This window comes from Aplidium turbinatum, chromosome 1 (genome assembly GCF_918807975.1).
Source record: "Aplidium turbinatum chromosome 1, kaAplTurb1.1, whole genome shotgun sequence".
Taxonomy (NCBI): Eukaryota; Metazoa; Chordata; class Ascidiacea; order Aplousobranchia; family Polyclinidae; genus Aplidium; species Aplidium turbinatum.
In genome coordinates, this window is record NC_137472.1 from 64,233,149 (window position 1) to 64,253,112 (window position 19,964).

General features: G+C 35.7%; 1 protein-coding gene across 1 annotated transcript; it reads left to right on the top strand.

Annotated features, from left to right (window-relative positions):
- Nucleotides 1-96: 96 nt before the first annotated feature.
- Nucleotides 97-4,639, top strand: LOC145774398 (trypsin-like). Its single transcript, XM_082585649.1, has 6 exons — nucleotides 97-151; nucleotides 1,716-1,875; nucleotides 3,039-3,186; nucleotides 3,621-3,738; nucleotides 4,054-4,193; nucleotides 4,452-4,639. Exons 1-6 carry the CDS (start codon nucleotides 121-123, stop codon nucleotides 4,590-4,592), a joined length of 738 nt encoding a protein of 245 aa, XP_082441775.1. The 5' UTR covers nucleotides 97-120; the 3' UTR covers nucleotides 4,593-4,639.
- Nucleotides 4,640-19,964: the final 15,325 nt, after the last annotated feature.

The following is a 19,964-nucleotide window of genomic DNA, read 5'->3' on the forward strand; positions in this document are numbered from 1 at the left end:
CAAAAATAGCGTGGGAACGCAACCAGATGTTAATGGAGAGTAGTTGCGGTATATATACCGTCGTCTAACCAGGTCTAATCATTCGTTTCAACTAAACAGTTAATCGAAAACCTGAACATAATGAAGTTGTTCATTGTTGCTCTACTTGTGGGTAAGTCGAATGATATAATTTTTATCGCATTGTCTACCTCTAAAGCAGCGCTTTTTATCCGGGTTTATCCTGGGATCGCGGTGCACTGATGCGCCATGAAAGGTTGCCAGGTGTGCTGCAGGTACAGGGGAAAAATATTTAAAACAATATGCAGGTTATCTATCTAAATGAACAAGGATTTTCAGCAGCTGATGCTAAATGTAAAAATATACCAAACTTTAAACGAGTTGGTTAAAAATTTGAAGCTTGTTTATTAAATTTAAAGATAACATTTATAGAATCGCTTTGTCCGTCAACTCTTTGTCCGACAAGTCAGTGGTAATTTTTCCATTTTTGGTACGGAGGCAACCACACGTGAATACTTTCACCCACTTTATCAATGTGCTCAAACTGCCGGAGCGATGAGCAGTGAGCTATGTGCATTGCGTAATGCAACAGCAAGGTCTGATAGCAGCATTACATTCCGTTTTAGCTTGGTGCTAGCTTATACAGAAAAGTTAAAATTTGTAGGTCTCGCGACGTCCCGAACCAATCATTGCAAGGAGCTGCAATATAATAGACCCGTTTCTCACAGTCTGGCTTTACGAAACCAACCGCTACGTTTAGTTATTACTCCATGATTACGTCATGGGCTACCATGTTTACAGCCTAGATAAAATCAACTCTAGGCTTGAAATACTTTAGGCCTGCACATAGCTTAGATTCCTAGGGATATCTCCCAGTTTTCTCAATGCTTATGCGAGGTTGTTGTAAGATGTCGATCAGGCTCAGTCACGCTTTCCCGATTCAACTAAGTGATGCCTCCCATACGACAACCGAAGTTGCCTGCCCTGAACAGTTATTGACTTTTAGTCACTGGGTGACAAAAGTTTGCAATGTAGCACTCACCTCAAACTTGTTCAGTGAAACATTTGTTTTACGTTTTGAATCCATTGGACAGGAGATTTAAGCTGTTTTGACAACACAACACATGCACTGTTTTAGCTAGAATTAAAGTGTAAACGTCTGATGAGACAGACCATGAACATAGTGATGTTGTTAATCTAATAATTTGTCTAAGAAATTGAATGTATAACATTTAACATTAATCACAAAATCATAATAATGCTCGTTTATGTAAAATTGCACCTATCTGAGGTGCTCTTTGCATTTTTGCACGCTGACCAGTTGACCACCTCTCATACATATTCACCACAACGGAGGCAGAATAGCATAATTTTTCCAAGATTTTTTTGAAAACGCATTGAATGTCATTTTGGGTTCACACTTCGCAGTAAAAGACAACAAACGGACAAATAACATTGAATCAACGTTTCTTTTGTATGTAACGCAGGATTTGGAGAGAGCTGAAAAATTTGGTTGTTCATCAGAGAAAAAAAGAAAAAAGTTCGCCTCGAATATTTTGTTTGTCTGAACTATTTCAACCTCATGGTTAAGTGTTCGAAGGATTCACGTTATCTAACGTAGAAAGCAACTGCTCATCTCACGATAGCTACTTCAAATAATCTGTGTTTTGCTATTTTTCAAAAATGAATAACACAAATATTTTGTGTTCATATTTCAGCTTTTGCCTACGCTGATGATGACAAAATCATCGGAGGTACTCCATTGAGTCCAAACCAAGTCCCCTACCTTGTCAACATGAAGAGGTTTGGAAGTCTTATGTGCGGGGGTTCCCTTCTTTCTTCAAACTATGCTCTCTCCGCTGCTCACTGTGACACAACGTAAGCTTATACATCAACACTTGAGGGTTTGATCATTTGATTAGATACGAGATTTGTCAACGTTAAGCGAACGAACCGAACGGCTTGTCATTTTTACACTTTGCAATAATCTAGATGACATAAAAATAATCCATCGATGATGGCAAACGCACCACATTAGTGAATACTACGGTGTCGTTTAAAACCTGTTCCACTTGACCAGAATCATTCAGATACTGTAATATGACAATGTTACGGGACAAGAGATATTGCTTCTGCAAAGCTTTATATCACATAAACATGTATATGACGTCATGAGGGCTCACAACGTGTAAGAAGATTCATTCAACTCAGAAAAGTTTCTAAAAATACAAAAGTTTGGAATTCTCGAAAAGAGAATTTAGCAATAGAGGTTGGGAAATGCTCATCGATTGTGGCAGCACCAGCAGCGGAAAAAACGAGAGAAGCCGATGATCATAATGTGCCATTGTTATCATCACAACAGGATGTAAACTGATGGTTCTCAACTTTTTGTTTTGATGGACCCATTTTGGTTCCCTCGAAAAGGTTACAAACCACCAAAAACAAATTTTATCTGAAATTTTGTTATGTCGCGTCTCCTCAAGTAACAAATGTTTCAAAGAATTGCTGAACGCGTGACACATTTATGAGGATTGACGAAGTTATGTCAAAAGGTATATGTTGGTACACAAGATCAAAAGTCAATCTATATGCTGATTTAGTGTTTTTCTATAAATTTAATAAAAAAGAATAAAATCTTCGCAACCTTTACAAATAATTTATCTTTTTTTTCATTTGTCATTAATATTTTATTGTCATCACAGTTGTAGCTAAACTGTGAACACTAAAATGCTGATGGCTTAGGTTTGTATTTTTGAATTGCATTGATAAACAATCTGCTGCATCAAAAGAATTAGGTTGAACATACATATCCTAAAAAAAGACTGAATTTTTTACAAGATTTTGTTCTAGTTAGGAATCGAATCTTTGTACGATTCCTTGGAAATTTCAAACGAAGCACAAGACAAGAAACTGTGTTTTAATTTTGTGTTTTAACTTATGTGTTTTAATATTGCACAAGAAACTGTGTTTTAATTTTAAAGAAGAACGGTAATTCACTACAAGTCAACATTTTCTTAGATTGAAATTTCATTACTCCACAGGGCCTCTTCTTTGAGTATCACCGCGGGAGATCACAGCCTGTCTGGAAACGACGGCACTGAGCAAGCATCAAATGTAGTGAGAACCATTCCTCATCCTCAGTACAAATCAAGAACAATGGAAAATGACATTATGCTCATTCAACTCTCGGTGGGTTTTTTCGATTGGATTACCGTGAGAACATACAAAAAGATACAAAACCACGAGTTTAAAACTTTCAATAAATGATAATATAAAGATTACGCACAGCTTAAGCTACACATGTAGCCGCATTTGTCAGTTTTAAAGTTTTTTTTTATCTTCAAAAATAAACACAGATTTCAATGTAACCTGTGATTATAAAGTATATAAGACAATATGATTCTTTAAAAATCTTCCGTCATGTGTTTATAAGTCTGTTCACAGAGCTGGTAGGTACTAACATGTTTATTTTGTTATACAATTTTTAAAATGAAATGTTGTCATTTTTTTTGCAAAATTAATGAAAAAAAAAACAATTAAAGTCAAAAAAGAGCAATTTGATCATTCAAAACTATTCCTGTGATGTAATCTATTTGCCATTCTGATTGTTCTTTCTACAACAGACCTCAATCAGCACCAACGCAAATGTCCAATTTGCTTCTCTCCCCGGAGCATTCGTCGACCCACCAGTTGGAGCAAACTGCAACGTGTATGGATGGGGCAACACTGCCATTGTGGGATGTAAGTTTTTTTAAGGAGAGTAATTTTGGTTGTGAAATTAAATCAAAACTTGTTGAAATCTCACACTGTTAAGTAGAAAGTTGTACTTCAAGGACTGGTCTATGTTTGCATCAATCCTCAGTTCAAGACAACACTTCTGTAACAAAATGAACCACGGAATGTCTGGCACCTTCATGTTCAAATATTTAATATTTATAGTTAGCTTCACTTCAGCATTGAATTTACACACTTGTTGCAATGTCACAATTTCATGGCTAGAGTATGATATGATGACAGCTAGCAACTATATACAGACATTTGTATTGTTATATACAGCAAGCTACCCCGACACACCTTATGGAGTCACCGTTCCTGTTGTCAGCAATGCTGATTGCGACACCGCATATGGTGGAGACATTTATGACGACATGCTCTGTCTTGGACTTCTGGGAACTGGCGGAAAAGACTCTTGCCAGGTAACTGTCATTCATTGCTTTTGCAATTCTTGATCTGAAACCCTTAGTTAGTCTACGTATTCTAAATTTATACATGTAAATTATTTGTTAGGTATTAATCTACTGACGCTACGTATTTATCCACCCAGAACAATTGTTTTGCTGATGAGAAATCTTGAAACAAATAATGAAACAAGAAATATCAATCAAAATAGGTTTCTGTAAAAACTTGTCAGTGCACATGCACAGGAACGAGAAGCATCATTGTTGTTGTTTTAGGGTGATTCTGGCGGCCCAGTGGAATACAATGGAGACCTTCACGGGGTTGTTTCATGGGGCATCGGATGTGCCTACCCCGACTACCCAGGAGTGTACACCAGAGTATCTCATTACATCAGCTGGATCAACCAATATGTATAAGCACTTGAGTTGATCTATATATCATATGCCCCAAATAAAATGCAGTGAAAGCTATTTCAGTTTCTTTAATATGTCAATTCAGTAAGGAAACAGATTCACGGATTTAACTTTAAGAAGCAGAAATATTAAGCCTGTGAGTTCCAAGCATTTAAATCTTGAATTTTGCCTCACAAGTGTAAACTTAATAAGTTTTCTGCTAATATGAAAGCGACCAGCTACATGTAATGGATTCACGATTGGCGGTCATGTGCTTTCCAACATAAGCTATGCAGACGACATGGCCATAATCAACAACTTTAAACAAAAAATACAAGAATTCCTACTGTAAACATTCTATCATAAAACGCTGCTTCCTTCGTACTTTAAATAAATTTGTCTAAAACCAAATGTATGACAACCGATAAAATTAATCTCACCTTATATGGAAAACAAATAAACAAATATGGAAAACAAAAAATATTCGTACATCTTGGCCACCGCATAATACGCGACCAACGATGGAGAAATTGTAGTAGACCTACAACACAAAATGGGTTTAGGCTGAGCAGCATTCAAAAAGACTAAAAATCCTCCAATAGTCTTCCAATCAAACCAAAATTAAAACATTTTTAAAACCTAAATTTTACCAGTGGTCCTCTATCAGCTTGGAAGGTGTAAATTGAACATCATCAACAATGAAAAACTTATTAACTCTTTCCAAAACCACATCATGAGAAGCATGACCAACTTGACCAATAGCTACTTGACCACATGAAAACAGAAGATATATTGAAAACAAGTGTGCACAACAAACTCGTCACACCAAACAGATGCTTTTTACAAAAACTTTTTATTAGCAACAATGAACCATTTACCAGATATTCAGAAGAATGAGATTTCCAACTAGGTTAGCAAACTGCCAAAACAGAGTGAGTTGAAAACAAATGTCCCCTGTTGTCTTTTAAAGTTAAACAGAAATCACCAGCCTTACAGCCAAGACTGCCCACTACAGAACGACGACATGTGCACCACCAAGAACTGTGTTTACAAGATCATATGCAAGAGATGCAGGGAAAGCTATAGAAGCACAACAATCCGCCCACTCCACTTCCGCCTGAAAGAACACCTTAACTCAGATAACAGTTCTGTCTTTGATCATCAACAACAGTGCTTCGCCGACTTTTAATTTACAATCAGTGCCGGAGAAAACGACGCGATGCAATTACGCTTCAAAGAGACTATTTTCATAAGTGGACAGAGTTGAAAGATTAACAACCGTGCCGAAAGGAAAGAACTACGTCACCTAATCTATTAAACAACTAATTCAACAAAATTTCACAGCAATAACGCCTAACAGCACAGATACTCAACAGACAGCAGCCTCAAGCCAAACAAAAAAGCCAATTTAAAGAACCACTCACTGACTTCAACACCATTCGTCATAACAACCAGCTCACTGGCCGAGTGGTTTCGCCTTCGGCTCTGGTGCTGGTAGATCTGAGATCGATTCCAGGTCGGGTCAAACCGAAGACTTTAAAAACGGTACCGATTGTGTTCTATCCTGCATAGCGCAGTGAGAATGAGTCGGGTGATAATGTGATAACATCGTAAACCTGATATAAATTAAAAATGAGCCCTGTCGCTAAAAGACCTTAGCTGTTGTAGAGCGACAATAAATAAAAACCATAACATTATTATTATTATTCGTCATAACAACCAGCTCAGTGGCCGAGTGGTCTCGCCTTCGGCTCTGGTGCTGGTAGATCTGAGATCGATTCCAGGTCGGGTCAAACCAAAGACTTTAAAAACGGTACCGATTGTGTTCTATCCTGCATAGCGCAGTGAGAATGAGTCGGGTAATAATGTGATGACATCGTAAACCTGATACAAATTAAAAATGAGCCTTGTCGCTAAAAGACCTTAGCTGTTGTAGAGCGACAATAAATAAAACCATAACATTATTATTATTATTATTATTATTATTATTAATTATTATTATTATTATTCGTCATAACACATGACTAGGAAACTGTGTTCCGAAAGCTAGTGCAAATCCCTACTACCACAGCGAGCTCGCAGCATCAGGCTAAAACAGGTCGTTAATATCTACACTGTGAAGTAAGCAACGATCATGCTGCTAAAAGCGGAGTTTAATCTTCTGTATTGCCTAAACAGAAATACTATTTTAAAGTGGTAGTCATACAGATGTTATCCATTCAAAACTATTCAAAATTTGAGGTTTAACAAAAATTAGTATAAATAAATCAATTTGTCATCATCTTGCAATAATATTTGTATTTATCAAACTTGATATAAAAAGAAACTCCATGTTTAAAAAATATTTTGCTAACTTACTAAAAAAAAAAAAAAGTTAAAACTAAATCTTGGGATTAAAGGATCGTGTATCAAGTGATAAATTTAATAATTTCCTTCTCATGATAAGTTCTGTATGGAGATTAAATTGCAAACGTTACTGTATTATACTTTGATGAGTTTGATTGAGATGATCAAAAATTGTTTTAAATTAACTTTGGAATGATTGTTAATGGGCTAGACTTGGGCTACCACTTGGCACTACTTTATAATAACAATTCAGCCCAAAATTAACATATTAGCAACTTCATGAAAGAACATGAGCATTTTATGAGCAACTCTGCCGTAAAATGGCAGAACCTAATATCCGCCATTTTCAAGTTTTCTAGATGATGTGTTTATAGCTGTAAAATTACCGATGTAAAACACTCGAAGTTGACTTTTGTAAGGCTGGAACGGACAACCAACAAAATTTTTAAGAATGAAATTTGAGCCAGATTTTTGTTTGTTTATAAAACAAGGCGTATATTTGGTTTTGCCAGATAACGAGTTATAAAAAATGTATTAGGTTTGTATGATAAAACGTAATATATACTCTCGATGTTGACTTTAACCGCCTTATTGGCTTATTTAATGTTATGCGATCAAGCCTAATATAAGCTAAATGTTGGCTTTGACCACACTACGTTGGCTTTGCAAGCTTAAATCAAACCTAAAATAAACCTCTGGATTTCTCCCAGAACTGTGTATTATTTCTTCACTGTAATCTGCAGATAACTTTGCTGATATCACAGAAGCCTGCTAGGTTAACCCATTAAAAACCGCCACAAGTTCCCGTTGCTCTTTTTACGTGAGTCGGCAGCAGTGGCCGAGTGGTTAGCGCGTTGGGCTCGCAGTCGAGAGCCTGCATGTTCGACTCCAACCACCCGCACTTGCTGTTGTTTCTCTGGGCAAAAACTTTAAGATAATTGCCTCTACTCAGTGATCGATTTCGAGTAATGAGTACCAAATTTAAGTCATAAGTAGAGTAGACAACCGGAAACAGACATTGCAGTCGGCTGCAGCGTGGGTCAGGTGTAGCCTATGTCGGAAGGCGTACACCGATGCATAGCGCTCAAGTCCGCTTTCCCGCAATGCAGGATAAAGATAACAAAACAAACAAACAGACAAACAAACGTGATATTTCAGCCACAAAGTTGTATTGTCACAACTTTTTAATTAGATCAAAAAAATCTGGTGATTTTGCATTTTTGATGCATTTTTTTGGTTGCCTTTTAAAAAGACACCGGCCACATGGTCAAATATAAATCTCGCGATACCTTAACAGAAGCAGGTGTTTGTTTTGGTAGAAATTTGTCAGATCTTTCTTGAAGGACGTTTCAAAGTTATTGTATGAACATATTATATTCACGGTAACCATCAGCGTAGCTAGTGGGAGGGTGGTCCTCCCAGTAGGCAGTCCACCCCCGGTCGGAAGCTTGTGGGCAGCAGAATTTTTAAACGTAAACGAAAAACCATAGTAAAAATCTTTTTTGAAACGGATTTGGCTCGAATTTTATTTGACTCCTAAAATCATGGTCCGCCCCTGAAAAATCATGGTCCGCCCCGGCAGCACAAATCCTAGCTATACGCCACTGACAGTCGTCGTCATCGGCTCCAGCTTGTGTCCGACCATTGGTTTCGTCATCAAATCGAATTTGGCTTTGGATGGTGATGTCGTATATGGCTTTGGAGGCCCAGTCTATGATGGAAAAGACGTGGGCAAAAGTCACATTGTATGGAGGGTATAAATTGTAGGGAAGGAAGGACGTGGTTGTTTTAGATTTTTCTAGCTTTTCACCTTGCTGCACAGCATCTGGTAAGGTTGATTAGAAATGATCAAACACACTGAGTAGCGTACTCCCGGGCCTCTGCTTTAAAATCTTAATAATCGTATGTAAGCTAAGTTATTTAGCATACCGTAAAGTCAACTAAGTCATCAGTACACCAGTAGGCTACAAAAAATCGAACTGATTGGACGAGACGTAAATGATACGACATTTAATGAACAGAAAAGCTAATGTGTTCGGACGGACATTTTTAGGCTAGCCTACATAATTACGCTTACTTAGTACTTAACGACATTTTAGCCCAACTGGGTAAAACTGGATAGGCAACTGACGTATAAGCAGCACATCCAAGACCTGCGTGCAAAAGTAACTGCACGCAATGGACTTTTGACGTGCTAGGCCGGAACTACATGGGGGGAAAAAACATCTACCCTTCGCATAGATGACTTGGCGCTTGCCTACAGTGCCGCGGAATACGCAGCTCCGGCGTCGCAGCAAGCACACCAAAAAATTAGACGCCTGCCTGAACGAGACAATGCGCATTATTACTGGATGCTTAAAACCAAAACCACAGCAATACCTTCCAGTGATGTCAGGTATCCTACCCGCTAATGTACGCAGAGAAGCGCTGGTGTCTTCATTAGTTAATAAAGCATGTGCTGATCCAAACCACATACTACACGATTGCTTATCCACTCTCAATGTCCCATTCATACAACGCCTACCATCACGGCGCCCTTTTGTAAGGCATGCTGCAAAATTCCAGCTCGCTGATTTCAGCACGTCAGATGCCTGGTCCGAGGAATTGAGCACTGTGCCAAAAATAAAGTCTCTCCTCGTTCTATTCGATGTCTCTCCTGCCTCTTCACTCCCACTTGGTTCTGAGCTTCAGAAACGGGAGTGGGTGACACTGAACCGAATAAGAACGGGAGTTGGCCGCTTCAATGCTTGGTTGACACGCTGGGGCATAAGGGACTGTGCTTCGTGTCAGTGCAAAGCAACAGGCCTCTGCACGCTTGACAATCTGACGAAAACTTGGCTGCAAGTCTTTCCATTCGGCTAACCACAAACTTTCTGCTTCATACGAACGACGACGACAACGAGCCCAATCTACTTTATCGAACGCTTTTAAATCCGCTTCATGCAACTCAAGAGATGTAAGATGTGGTGAAGTAGCCTGCTGCAATGCAAAACTAGTAGCCATAATTCATCATCATCATCATCATCATTTTCAGCCTGTGAGAGCCCACTGCAGAGCGTAAGCCTTCCCCTTTTCATGCCAATTTTACATGATTATGTGCTAGTTGGTACCAATTGGTTGTATTGCATTGTTTGTCAATGTCTTCCCTCCATCTCACTTGTGGTTTTTCTTTCTTTCTTTTGGTTTCTCGTGGTGTCCATGTTGTTAATTTTTTAGTCCATCTATTGTCCTGATATCTTGCTATATGACCTGCCTAGGACCATTTTAGTTTCTTGATTGTGCTTAACTCATTCATGGCCGGTGTCCTTTTAAAAGGACATCGTTTTGAATGCATCAGTATTGCATCATCTTATTTTGATTGCATCATTTTGGACTTGCCAGTAGTTGTTTAGGGTCTGTTTTGGAAGGTGTTGATAAATATTTGCGAACAACTTTCTTTTTCTGAATTTTGTGAAAGTTTGAAAATTGTTGGAAAATGAGAAGAGCCCGATGAAGTAAAGTGAGGAGGAACATGCATGTTGTATTACCTATTGGCAGGGATGGGAGTCGATAGTGAAAAAGTAAAGAATATTCCGATATTCGATAGTGCCAAAAAAAGTAAAGAATTAACCGATTTCGATACTAGAAAAAAAAGCAAAGAATAAAGAATGTAGTAATCGATAGTGTAAAAAAAAAATTATTCCACCACTCTTTCTGAATGCTCAAGGCAGTAACAAATTAAAAAAAATTCAAAGAAGTGAAAAATACTTCCCACTCAAAGGACTAGGAGTAACAAAACATAATTTCAAATGCAGTCATGCAATAATAATCCTTCTGAAAAGAGTCACAAACACAGTTTAAATCGATCAACCAGGGTTTCCCTGCAAAAAAAAATTCGCTCTTCCTTTCAATACAATTTCAAAGTCTGCCTAATAAAATTGTGGAATTCGGTTAACCCATTTATGCCTAGCGTCCTAAATGTAGGACACCTACTCAAATTAAAATTTTTCTTCGCACGTTCAGTTTTTAGATTTAGATGAAGTCAAAATACGTTTATGAGTGTTTTTGCAGCATATATCACAACTTTTTTCAAAAATTGTTTGTTTTGTTGAGGCTTGACATCATTTTCAATTTTCCCGATTTTGCTAAGTCTGAAATTTTGAAGATGCATATCGAATTATATCAATAAATCCGCATATGCAAATAAGCTTCCAAAAATATTTGTCATTGTCTTTATTCGTTATGTATCAACATATTTTACAGCAAATGTTTAAATTTAATTGGCAGCAAAATTTTCGAGAAAATTCATTCAAAAAATTGGTGTCCTATGTATAGGTCGCCAGGCACACGTGTTAGCAAAATGAAGCAAAAGCGACAATCAATTCCCACGCATCAAGTGGTATCAAACAGCGATTTCCTATGATTTCTACGCTGTATAACAAAGTAGTTGTGTTTGATTTTAGAACAATAACATAATTATCGTAATTTACTGAATTTTTTGATAATTTTTTAGTTTTCTTGTGGCGTTTTGACATGGAGGGCATCTTGAAGTAGGCGAATTTGGCCTCAAAGCGATTTCGATCCGCTAAATGACTTGTTTCAGTGATGTGTTGCTTTGCTAATTTTCATCTTCGTATTTTGTGAACTTTCATTTCAATAAAATGCTCGATGACAAGAGATTTCCCATTTATCACTTTGAGCGATAACGATTTGGTCTACGCATTACGCACAAGAAACTTGCGAAATTTGATAGCGGATTTGCCTAGCGTCCTATATGTAGGACGGTCTTTTTCTCGACCAGTACTAAAATATATAAGAAAAAATTAATTGTGAAATGTTTTCTAGGTCATGATTATGCAATACTTAAATTTTCAAAAAAATTTTTTAAGTACTTTCACTTTCGGCACAAATGGGTTAGCCTAATATTTTGCGTTGTTTGTTTGTAAACTTTACAGAAAAGTACCGAATATCGAATATCGGATTCAACGCACAAAAAAGTAAAGAATAGCAGCTAATCGATACTTATTTGAAAAAGAAAAGAAAACATGGATTCGATAGTGACAAAATAAAGAATAACGCTATCGAATATCGATTCGTAATCGATAGTCCCAACCCTGCCTATTGGTAATAGATATGAATTATGTTTCTTCATAGTTTGATACTCTGTAATATTGTGCTTCCTACTACACTCTAATTTGTGTGAGGTTTTGCTTCTTTTATTTGTTTGTTTTGCTTTACATTTATTGTTGCCGTTTAAAAGGACACCGGCCACATGGCCACATTTTTTTGGTTGTTTGTAACACTGTCAAAGAATATTGAACATCGAGTAAAAGCAGCACATTGTGCCTATGGAAGACTTAACCATCGTGTTTTCAACAACCATGCTATATTTATCCGCACAAAAATCATGGTCCTCCGGGCAATCGTTCTATCCACTCTTCTCTATGTTTGTGAAACCTGGACATTATACCGCCGTTACATCAAACGTCTTGAAATTTTTCAGCAGAGGAAACTGGGTCAAATGCTAGGCAAACCATTGTTAGGCTTTACTTCTCTATACTTTTCTGCTGTTTTTCTAAGATTGATAACAATACTGTTATTTAAATCTTCCACTGTATTTCCTGTGTAATTGATTAGTTGGTCTTCCAAGGTTTGAAACTGATTTTTCAAATCCAGCTGGAATGACAATTTGTGAAAAGGATCTATTCGTAATGGTTTGTTTTTTGACCAAAATAACTTTCTTCTTTCTTTCTGAATGTCTAATTTGACAATGCTCCTCAGTATTCTATGATCGCTTCCAGTATTTACTTTAAGAGTTTGAACGTTTTGGAAGATTTCAGGTTTGTTGGTAATTATGTAGTCTATTTCATTATGTGTTTCATGATTTGGACTTCTCCATGTCCATTTTTGGTGCAGTTTCTTTTGGAACATGGTATTTGTGATGCTGAAGTTGTTGCTCAAACAGAAGTTGATTAAGTTTTCTCCACGTTCATTTCTTGTTCCGTATGGAAAGTTTCCAAAGCAACTTTCTTTTCCTGTACCAATCTTTGCGTTAAAATCTCCCGTGATTACATTAAATTGAGCTTTTTGACAGTCTAGAGTTCTTTGCAAGTCATCATAAAAAGTCTCAATCTCCTCATGAGAGCTGAGGGTTGTTGGGGCATATACTTAGATAATCCTGAGATCATATCGGTTTGAAATTTTTATAGTTACACTGGCTATCCTGTCCGACTCGCCATGAAATTCATTTACATTATTGACCAGATTTTTGTGGATAAGAAATCCTACACCACTCTGCTTAACGTTTTCTCTTCCTTTGTGGTAGAGCAGATGGCCATCCTTGATATTCATTAGTTTTTCTCCTTTTCCTCTGATTTCACAAAGACCAATCACATGCCACTTGATAGTTTTTATTTCTTCCATTAGACTGGTAAGATGAACCTCTTCTGACAAAGTTCTAACATTGTAAGTTGCGATGAAAAGTGTTTTGTTGTTTGATGTACCGGTACATTGATTTGTTTGTGCACAATAGTCATCTTTGCACACAGCACCCCTGTTCACTGCAGGTACTGAGGATGGACCTCTTTCCGCTGATCCACCGGGAACGGGAATTCTTGTTTGTACGCATTAGTCATCTTTGCACACAGTGTCCCTGCGTACTGCAAGTACTGAGGATGGACCTCTTTCCGTTGATCCACCGGAAACGGGAGTTGATGTCTTTATTGGCATATTTTCATTGGGGAGTGTAGGGCCATGGCCTTCGGTGTCCGACGTTTTTTTCGTAAACAGTTTTTCGTAAAACAATTGTTCGTAAGCAATTGTTCGTAAAGTCAATTCTTCGTAAAGCAATTCTTCGTAAAGCAATTCTTCGGGCATGCAATTGACCATAATACTAATTGTTCGTAAACAAATGTTCATAAAAGTTAGGCTACAGCTTTTTTTTAAAACAACAGTTACAATTGTTTACGAACAATCAATTAGGGTAGCCTATATGCTAGAGATGTGCTAATTGTGGTTAAAGTCGTGCTGTACCTGTAGAGTGTAGACGAGCAGACAGAGTGTAGAGTCCCTGATTCAGAATGGCATTACAGTTTGTGAGCAGCGAAAAAGCAAAGCCAAAACTTTTGTATAGTGGCCACCTTTATTACAAAGATTATAGTGCACTTAACGCACAAGGGCAAGAAACTACTTATTGGAAATGTGAGCATTTTAATAAGAAATGTCCTGCACGAGTAACAACTGCTATGGCAGCCATGTGGAACTGCTATGATGGCGTCCTCAGTGGCCTTCCCAAAACTAATAATAGCATTGAAGGCAGGTGTCGAGCAGCCATTCAATTGATTTGTCATCCAGTTCACGCAGACCACGCACACCATTTGGCGCATGGTGGATGGCGTAATTACAAATGGTGTGGTCTACGGTTTGTTCCTCCTTGCCACACTCACAAATCGCGGATGGAGCCAAGTAGTAAGTAAATGTTAGTTTCAACAAGTAAATGTAATAACCCTCGGTAATAACCTGCCACAAGCACATTTGATTTTATACCACATTTATATAGTTATGAATATGAATGGTCTTGTAAATGTAATAACCCAAAGTCGTGACGCACATTTCATTTTATGTGAGAAAGGTGAATCGCAAAAGTGCAAAGTCCGAAAGTGCTAAGTCCGAATTATGTGCAACAAGCAGCGATATAATTGTGAACCAGCTTCATAATTCTCACGATAGGATATTGATAAAAAGGCATTATGAAATAATGAATTGAAAAATGAATCTTTCCTAGCAAAAACATAAGATGCAATCAACAGACAAACGTCATCCAAGCATCAAAAAGTGGTAACGCTAAGTGGTGACGCCATATCAAATGTAGTGACGCTAAATGGTGACGGTTAACTCCGCACTAATTTTCTAAATTATAAAACAAAAATGTCTTATCACGAGCCTAAAATAATGCATAGGCTACATAAGATTCACTTACATAACCATACACAGAATTACATTGCTAAACCTGATTGTAACCTTTTTTTTTGCAAACCTTCATTACATCATTTTTTTAAACGCTTTACCAGGGAAACAACCTACAGTATGTTTGCAGTTATTTAACGTTACAGGATTGCTTTGTGTCATCGCTTTTGTTTCATGATGCTGCGCATTGAATGTATTAATTGCGAAATCGTTTTAATTTCGTAGGCTTTCATAATTACCTTGCTTTAATTTCTTTCATTACAATTACACTACATACATTACATAAAGAGCTTGTAAATGATGTGATTTTAACTATTTTTTATCTTCGCTTCGAAGTACTGCCATAATTGTTATTACAATACAATGCCTAAACACACCTAAAGCATATACTTGAAGATCATAAAGGTTTATTAACGTTATTTGTATAATGTTTCTTGCTCAACCAACATAAAAATAGCAATCTCACAAAATAACTAATGTAGTGTTGTTGATTTAAATTGTAGATCTTTTGGTTCTAGGCATATAGAACATCACGATTTGAAATACCAACGCAAAATATATCAAAATCATGAACACAGTTATATTGCCAACATTAACAGTCGGAGCAGAAACATAGTCATTCACAAAACAACAAACAAGAAATCTGGCCGCGGCGCAAAGGAACATGGAAAGAATAATATTAAACATAAATAGAAAAGACAAGATTAGAAATGAAGTCATCAGAAACAAAACTTGTATTAAAGATGTTATAGAAACAACAACAAACCTAAAGTGGCAACCACAGAATGGACACGAAGATATGCAAGAAGAACTAGAGCGAGACCAAAAAGAAGATGGCGAGAGGCCATAGAAGAAAAGATTGGTATCACCTGGATGAGAACAGCAAAAGACAGAATGGTGTGGAAACATATGTGGAGGCCATCTGCCAGCAGTGGCATGACCGGTTGATGTTGATGATATATCAACGCATATTTGTTCTTCTTCCCGTACAACACGTAGTGCGGGCCGATCGCGTTGAAGTTAGCAAACTGTCTGTATGCGTATGGACCTAAAAATTATAGATCGGTTAATATGTAGGATTTAGTTAAGATGATTTCATAAAAGTTTTGTTAACTTTTTATCGGTTTGGTTGTAGCCATGTTTTTTCGTAAAGCTGTTTGCTTGCAGGAATAGAGTTTTCACTGTTGTTTCTGATGGATAGGTCTATTGGTTCGATTCCAGAGCTTTCCAAATGCTGGGTTTTGTTCATGCTGAATGTGTTATTTTGGTAAATCAATGAGGTTTCACTATTTTTTGGCTTGTATGGGTTAGTTAATTTCGTTATACTTTAATTCTTTTATTCAGTGGTTTGCTTTTAGTTTAATGTAAAGTAATTAGTCGAAGGGGTGCTTAGTCGCTTATTAGTTAGTTATATGTATTATAACCTATGACTGGTCCAAAAGTTTAATAAATAATGCATTTTTGCATCTCCATTTCGGTTAATCTTCGTTTCGCTTTATGTTGGTTTCGTTAAACCTTTATTTCTTTAGGTCTACGTTTCGCTAAAACAGTGGTTTCAGCTAAACCTTCATATAGTAACGTTTGAAAAATCTAACTAACCTGGAAATTAAAGTTGTTGGTATGATGTCACTTAAAGCTTATAAGAATAATAGCTTTTTCAAAACAACGTTACTCTAACATTGTTATTGTTTTTTTGTACGAATAAATTTTTATTTTAGATGATGCTAATTCCAGCTAAACAATCAACATTCCTTTTATGCATTAAGAACACCCAAATGAACAGCTATAGAACAAATTGTTGCAACATATACTTCTGCAATCTGACAACTAGAAAAAAAAAATCAACATCACAAATTGTTACCTTAACTTAAGACAAGCATGAAAAAATACAAAGCTCTAACAGAATGCGAGCACAAATTTTGCAACACGTAATGACACCTGATGATAAAAACACACAAACAAATCTTCGAACACAAATTTTAACGTTACAAATTATGCAAAAGAAACTTGTGATATTTTATTGTATTTTCTTAAGCTTGTAAAAATAAAATTGCAATTTGTTGAAAATATTTTTTAAGTTTGTAAAAGAAAATTTAAGTTTGTGGCTTAAAATAATTTTTCATGTGTATGTTTTCAGAGATAAACTTTCAGATTACAATTTGTTGAAACTACTTTTTTTATTTTCAGTTTGTAAGTTATGGAACTTAAAAGTTTGCAGCTGGTCAGTTAATTTTTGTTTTGGTTTGTCAATCATACAACTTAAAAGTTTATAGTTTGTTAAAAAAAAATATTTTTAGTTGTTGGTTTTTACAAGGAAAGCTTTGTGATTTATTGTGACATCTGCTTATTTATTTATTTGTTTAATTTTTATATGTTACACAATTCAGTTTGTAATGTTTTAGCATAGAAAATCAAGATGAGGTATTTCCAGCAACTTAAAGCACGCTTATGATTTTATATATTTATGAATATGAATGGACTTGTAAATGTATTAATCCTAAGTGATGAAGCACATTTGATTTTATGTGAGAAAGGTAAATTGCAAAGTACAAAGTCCGAATTAAGTGAAGCGACATAATTGTGTAACCGGGTTCGCTTCATAATTCTCACGATAGGATATTGATAAAAAGGCACCTTATTATGAAATAATTAAAAAATGCTCATAACATATATAAAGTATAAAAAGGGTGGAATGAATGTTTTTTTTTATGTGATAGTTTGGAAAACATGGAGAAACAAATCTCACCAATCTATGCGCCACAACCGTATGAATATAAACCATTGTATGAGGCTGAACAAGGCTTAGCTAACGAATCAAAACTTAAACGTGCTTCAGAAAAAGTTGTTGACATCGCCAGTACTTTCAATGTGAAGCATGAAATTGAATTTAATCCTCACTTAAGACGAGCTTCATTATCTGTTTGCGTCGGAAGAAAAGCGTTTCATCCTGAACAACTTTGCAAAGTCGCGAAAAAGCTAATTGTGAAACAAGTGTTTTTTGCTTTTCCCTCCACGAAAAATATCTTACCAATTTTATACTGGAGCAAAGAAGAAGATTTAAATTATTGTTCTCATAGTCAGCATATCCAGCGTGTGAAAGAGGAGCTCCTACCTCAACAAATTGATTTGAATTTTACCAATGGGAAAGTTTACGCGCCAGCTGCCTATCTCTCGTATATTATCGATGGGAAAGTGAATGTGAAGGTTTATCATGAAGCGTGTCCCTTGCCAACTCCAGAAGATCAACACCAATTACAAGAAATCCTCAAATATTTAAAAGTCCTAAAGGATCAAACACCCAGCGCTTTTCGACCTCAAAAACGTATTAAATTAGATTCGATTCTGTGATTGTTTTGAACCATTTGTCAATAAAATATGATTGAAACTGTGCTGTCTTGTTTCTTTTGTCAGTCAGCACATAAGTTTTATTAAACAACAAGATTTCCAATAAAAAACACAGCAAAAATAAGTCGTAAAGCACATAGACACATACACAAATTATATTGATAATGGCAAAGTAGTGACAGCATCAGAACAGACGATACGTTTCACATAAAAATATGCCAATCCTTTTTTAGTTTGATGATATGTGTAAATTTTGTTTCTACATTCTGACAATTAGAAGAAAAAAAATCAAAAAACCTAACGCAAACTACATCACTAATTGTTGCCTAAACTTAAGACAAGCATGAAAAAATACAAATTCTAGCAGAATGCGAGCACAAATTTTGCAACACGTAATGACACCTGATGATAAAAACACACAAACAAATCTCCAAACACAGATTTTAACGTTAGAAATTATGCAACAGAAACTTGCGATATTTTGTTGTAGTTTCTTAAGCTTGTAAAAATAAAATTGTAATTTGCTGAAAATATTTTTAGTTCGTAAAAGAAAATTTAAGTTTGTGACTTGAAATAATTTTTCATGTGCATGTTTTCAGAGCTAAACTTTCAGATTAAAATTTGTTGAAACTATTTTTTTTTTCAGTTTGTAAGTTATGGAACTTATCAGTTTGTTAAATATTTTAGTTGTTGGTTTTTGCAATGAAAACTTTGTGATTTGTTAAAATTATTGTTCAGTATGTAAACGAAAATTTAAGTTGTGATTTAAAATAATTTTTCGTGTGTATGCTATTAGAATATTTTTTTTTAGTTTACAATTTGTCAAAACTACTTTATTAGTTTGTACTGTAAAACAAAACTTAACTATTCTTTTTATTTAAAATAATTTTTCGTGTGTATTTTCTTTGAGCAAAACTTTCATCATGTTTCCTTATTTCACATTTATTAACTTTACAAAATTAAATGTGAATAATTATATATAATGTAAACTTGATATTTGATTTAACTTATAAATTAATTAAGATAATAATAACTCAAATTGATAGTTTTCTTGTACATAGTTTTGTTTGAACCAAAAAATATTATGATAATGTTTAGTTTACAATAACTTATTACTACTTATTGCGAATTAATGTGAGTTACTCTTAGATTGATAGTTTGTTTTCTTATTTCTAAAAAAATAATACATCGGCTTATCTATTTTTTATATGTTACACAATTCAGTTTGTAAAGTTTTTAGAGTAAAAAAAATCAAGATAAAGTATTCCAGCAACCATATCGGGGTGCTTGAACGCATAAGATGTGGCTACTCAAAGTGCACTTATAATTTGCAAACTCTTCAAACACTTTCGATGTGTCACATTAAACTTTTAAATGGCAACACCATGTACTTAAGGTTTCACCTCCATTCTGTTCTGAAGTTTTTATTATTGAGCTGTTGGTTCTCTGATCGATCCCATGCTTCCATTTGTAAGAAGTATTAGTTGTCTTGTTAATACTGGGGTCACAAGTGTTTTTTTTTCACATTTTCAACCCTCCTGTTAGTTTTGTTAAAAACAAGCATGGTTTACTTTGTAAATACTAAAACTTTTATGCTGGTAGTTTTATCAAGCATATGAGGATATATTACAATTCATCTGGAAAGATAATGATTACCTAAAACTTGCTGTTTTAAAGTAACAACAAAATATTCTATCTGACTCTTCCTTGTTTCTTCTCCATCTAAATTTGTTGTCTTATTATAAATCTCATGTACAAAAT

Excerpts from the sequence above, each read along its gene's own strand:
- LOC145774398 (XM_082585649.1), top strand. The coding sequence starts at position 121 with ATGAAGTTGTTCATTGTTGCTCTACTTGTGG. Across the intron at positions 152-1,715 it reads CATTGTTGCTCTACTTGTGG|CTTTTGCCTACGCTGATGAT; the intron begins GTAAGTCGAATG and ends TTCATATTTCAG. Across the intron at positions 1,876-3,038 it reads GCTGCTCACTGTGACACAAC|GGCCTCTTCTTTGAGTATCA; the intron begins GTAAGCTTATAC and ends ATTACTCCACAG.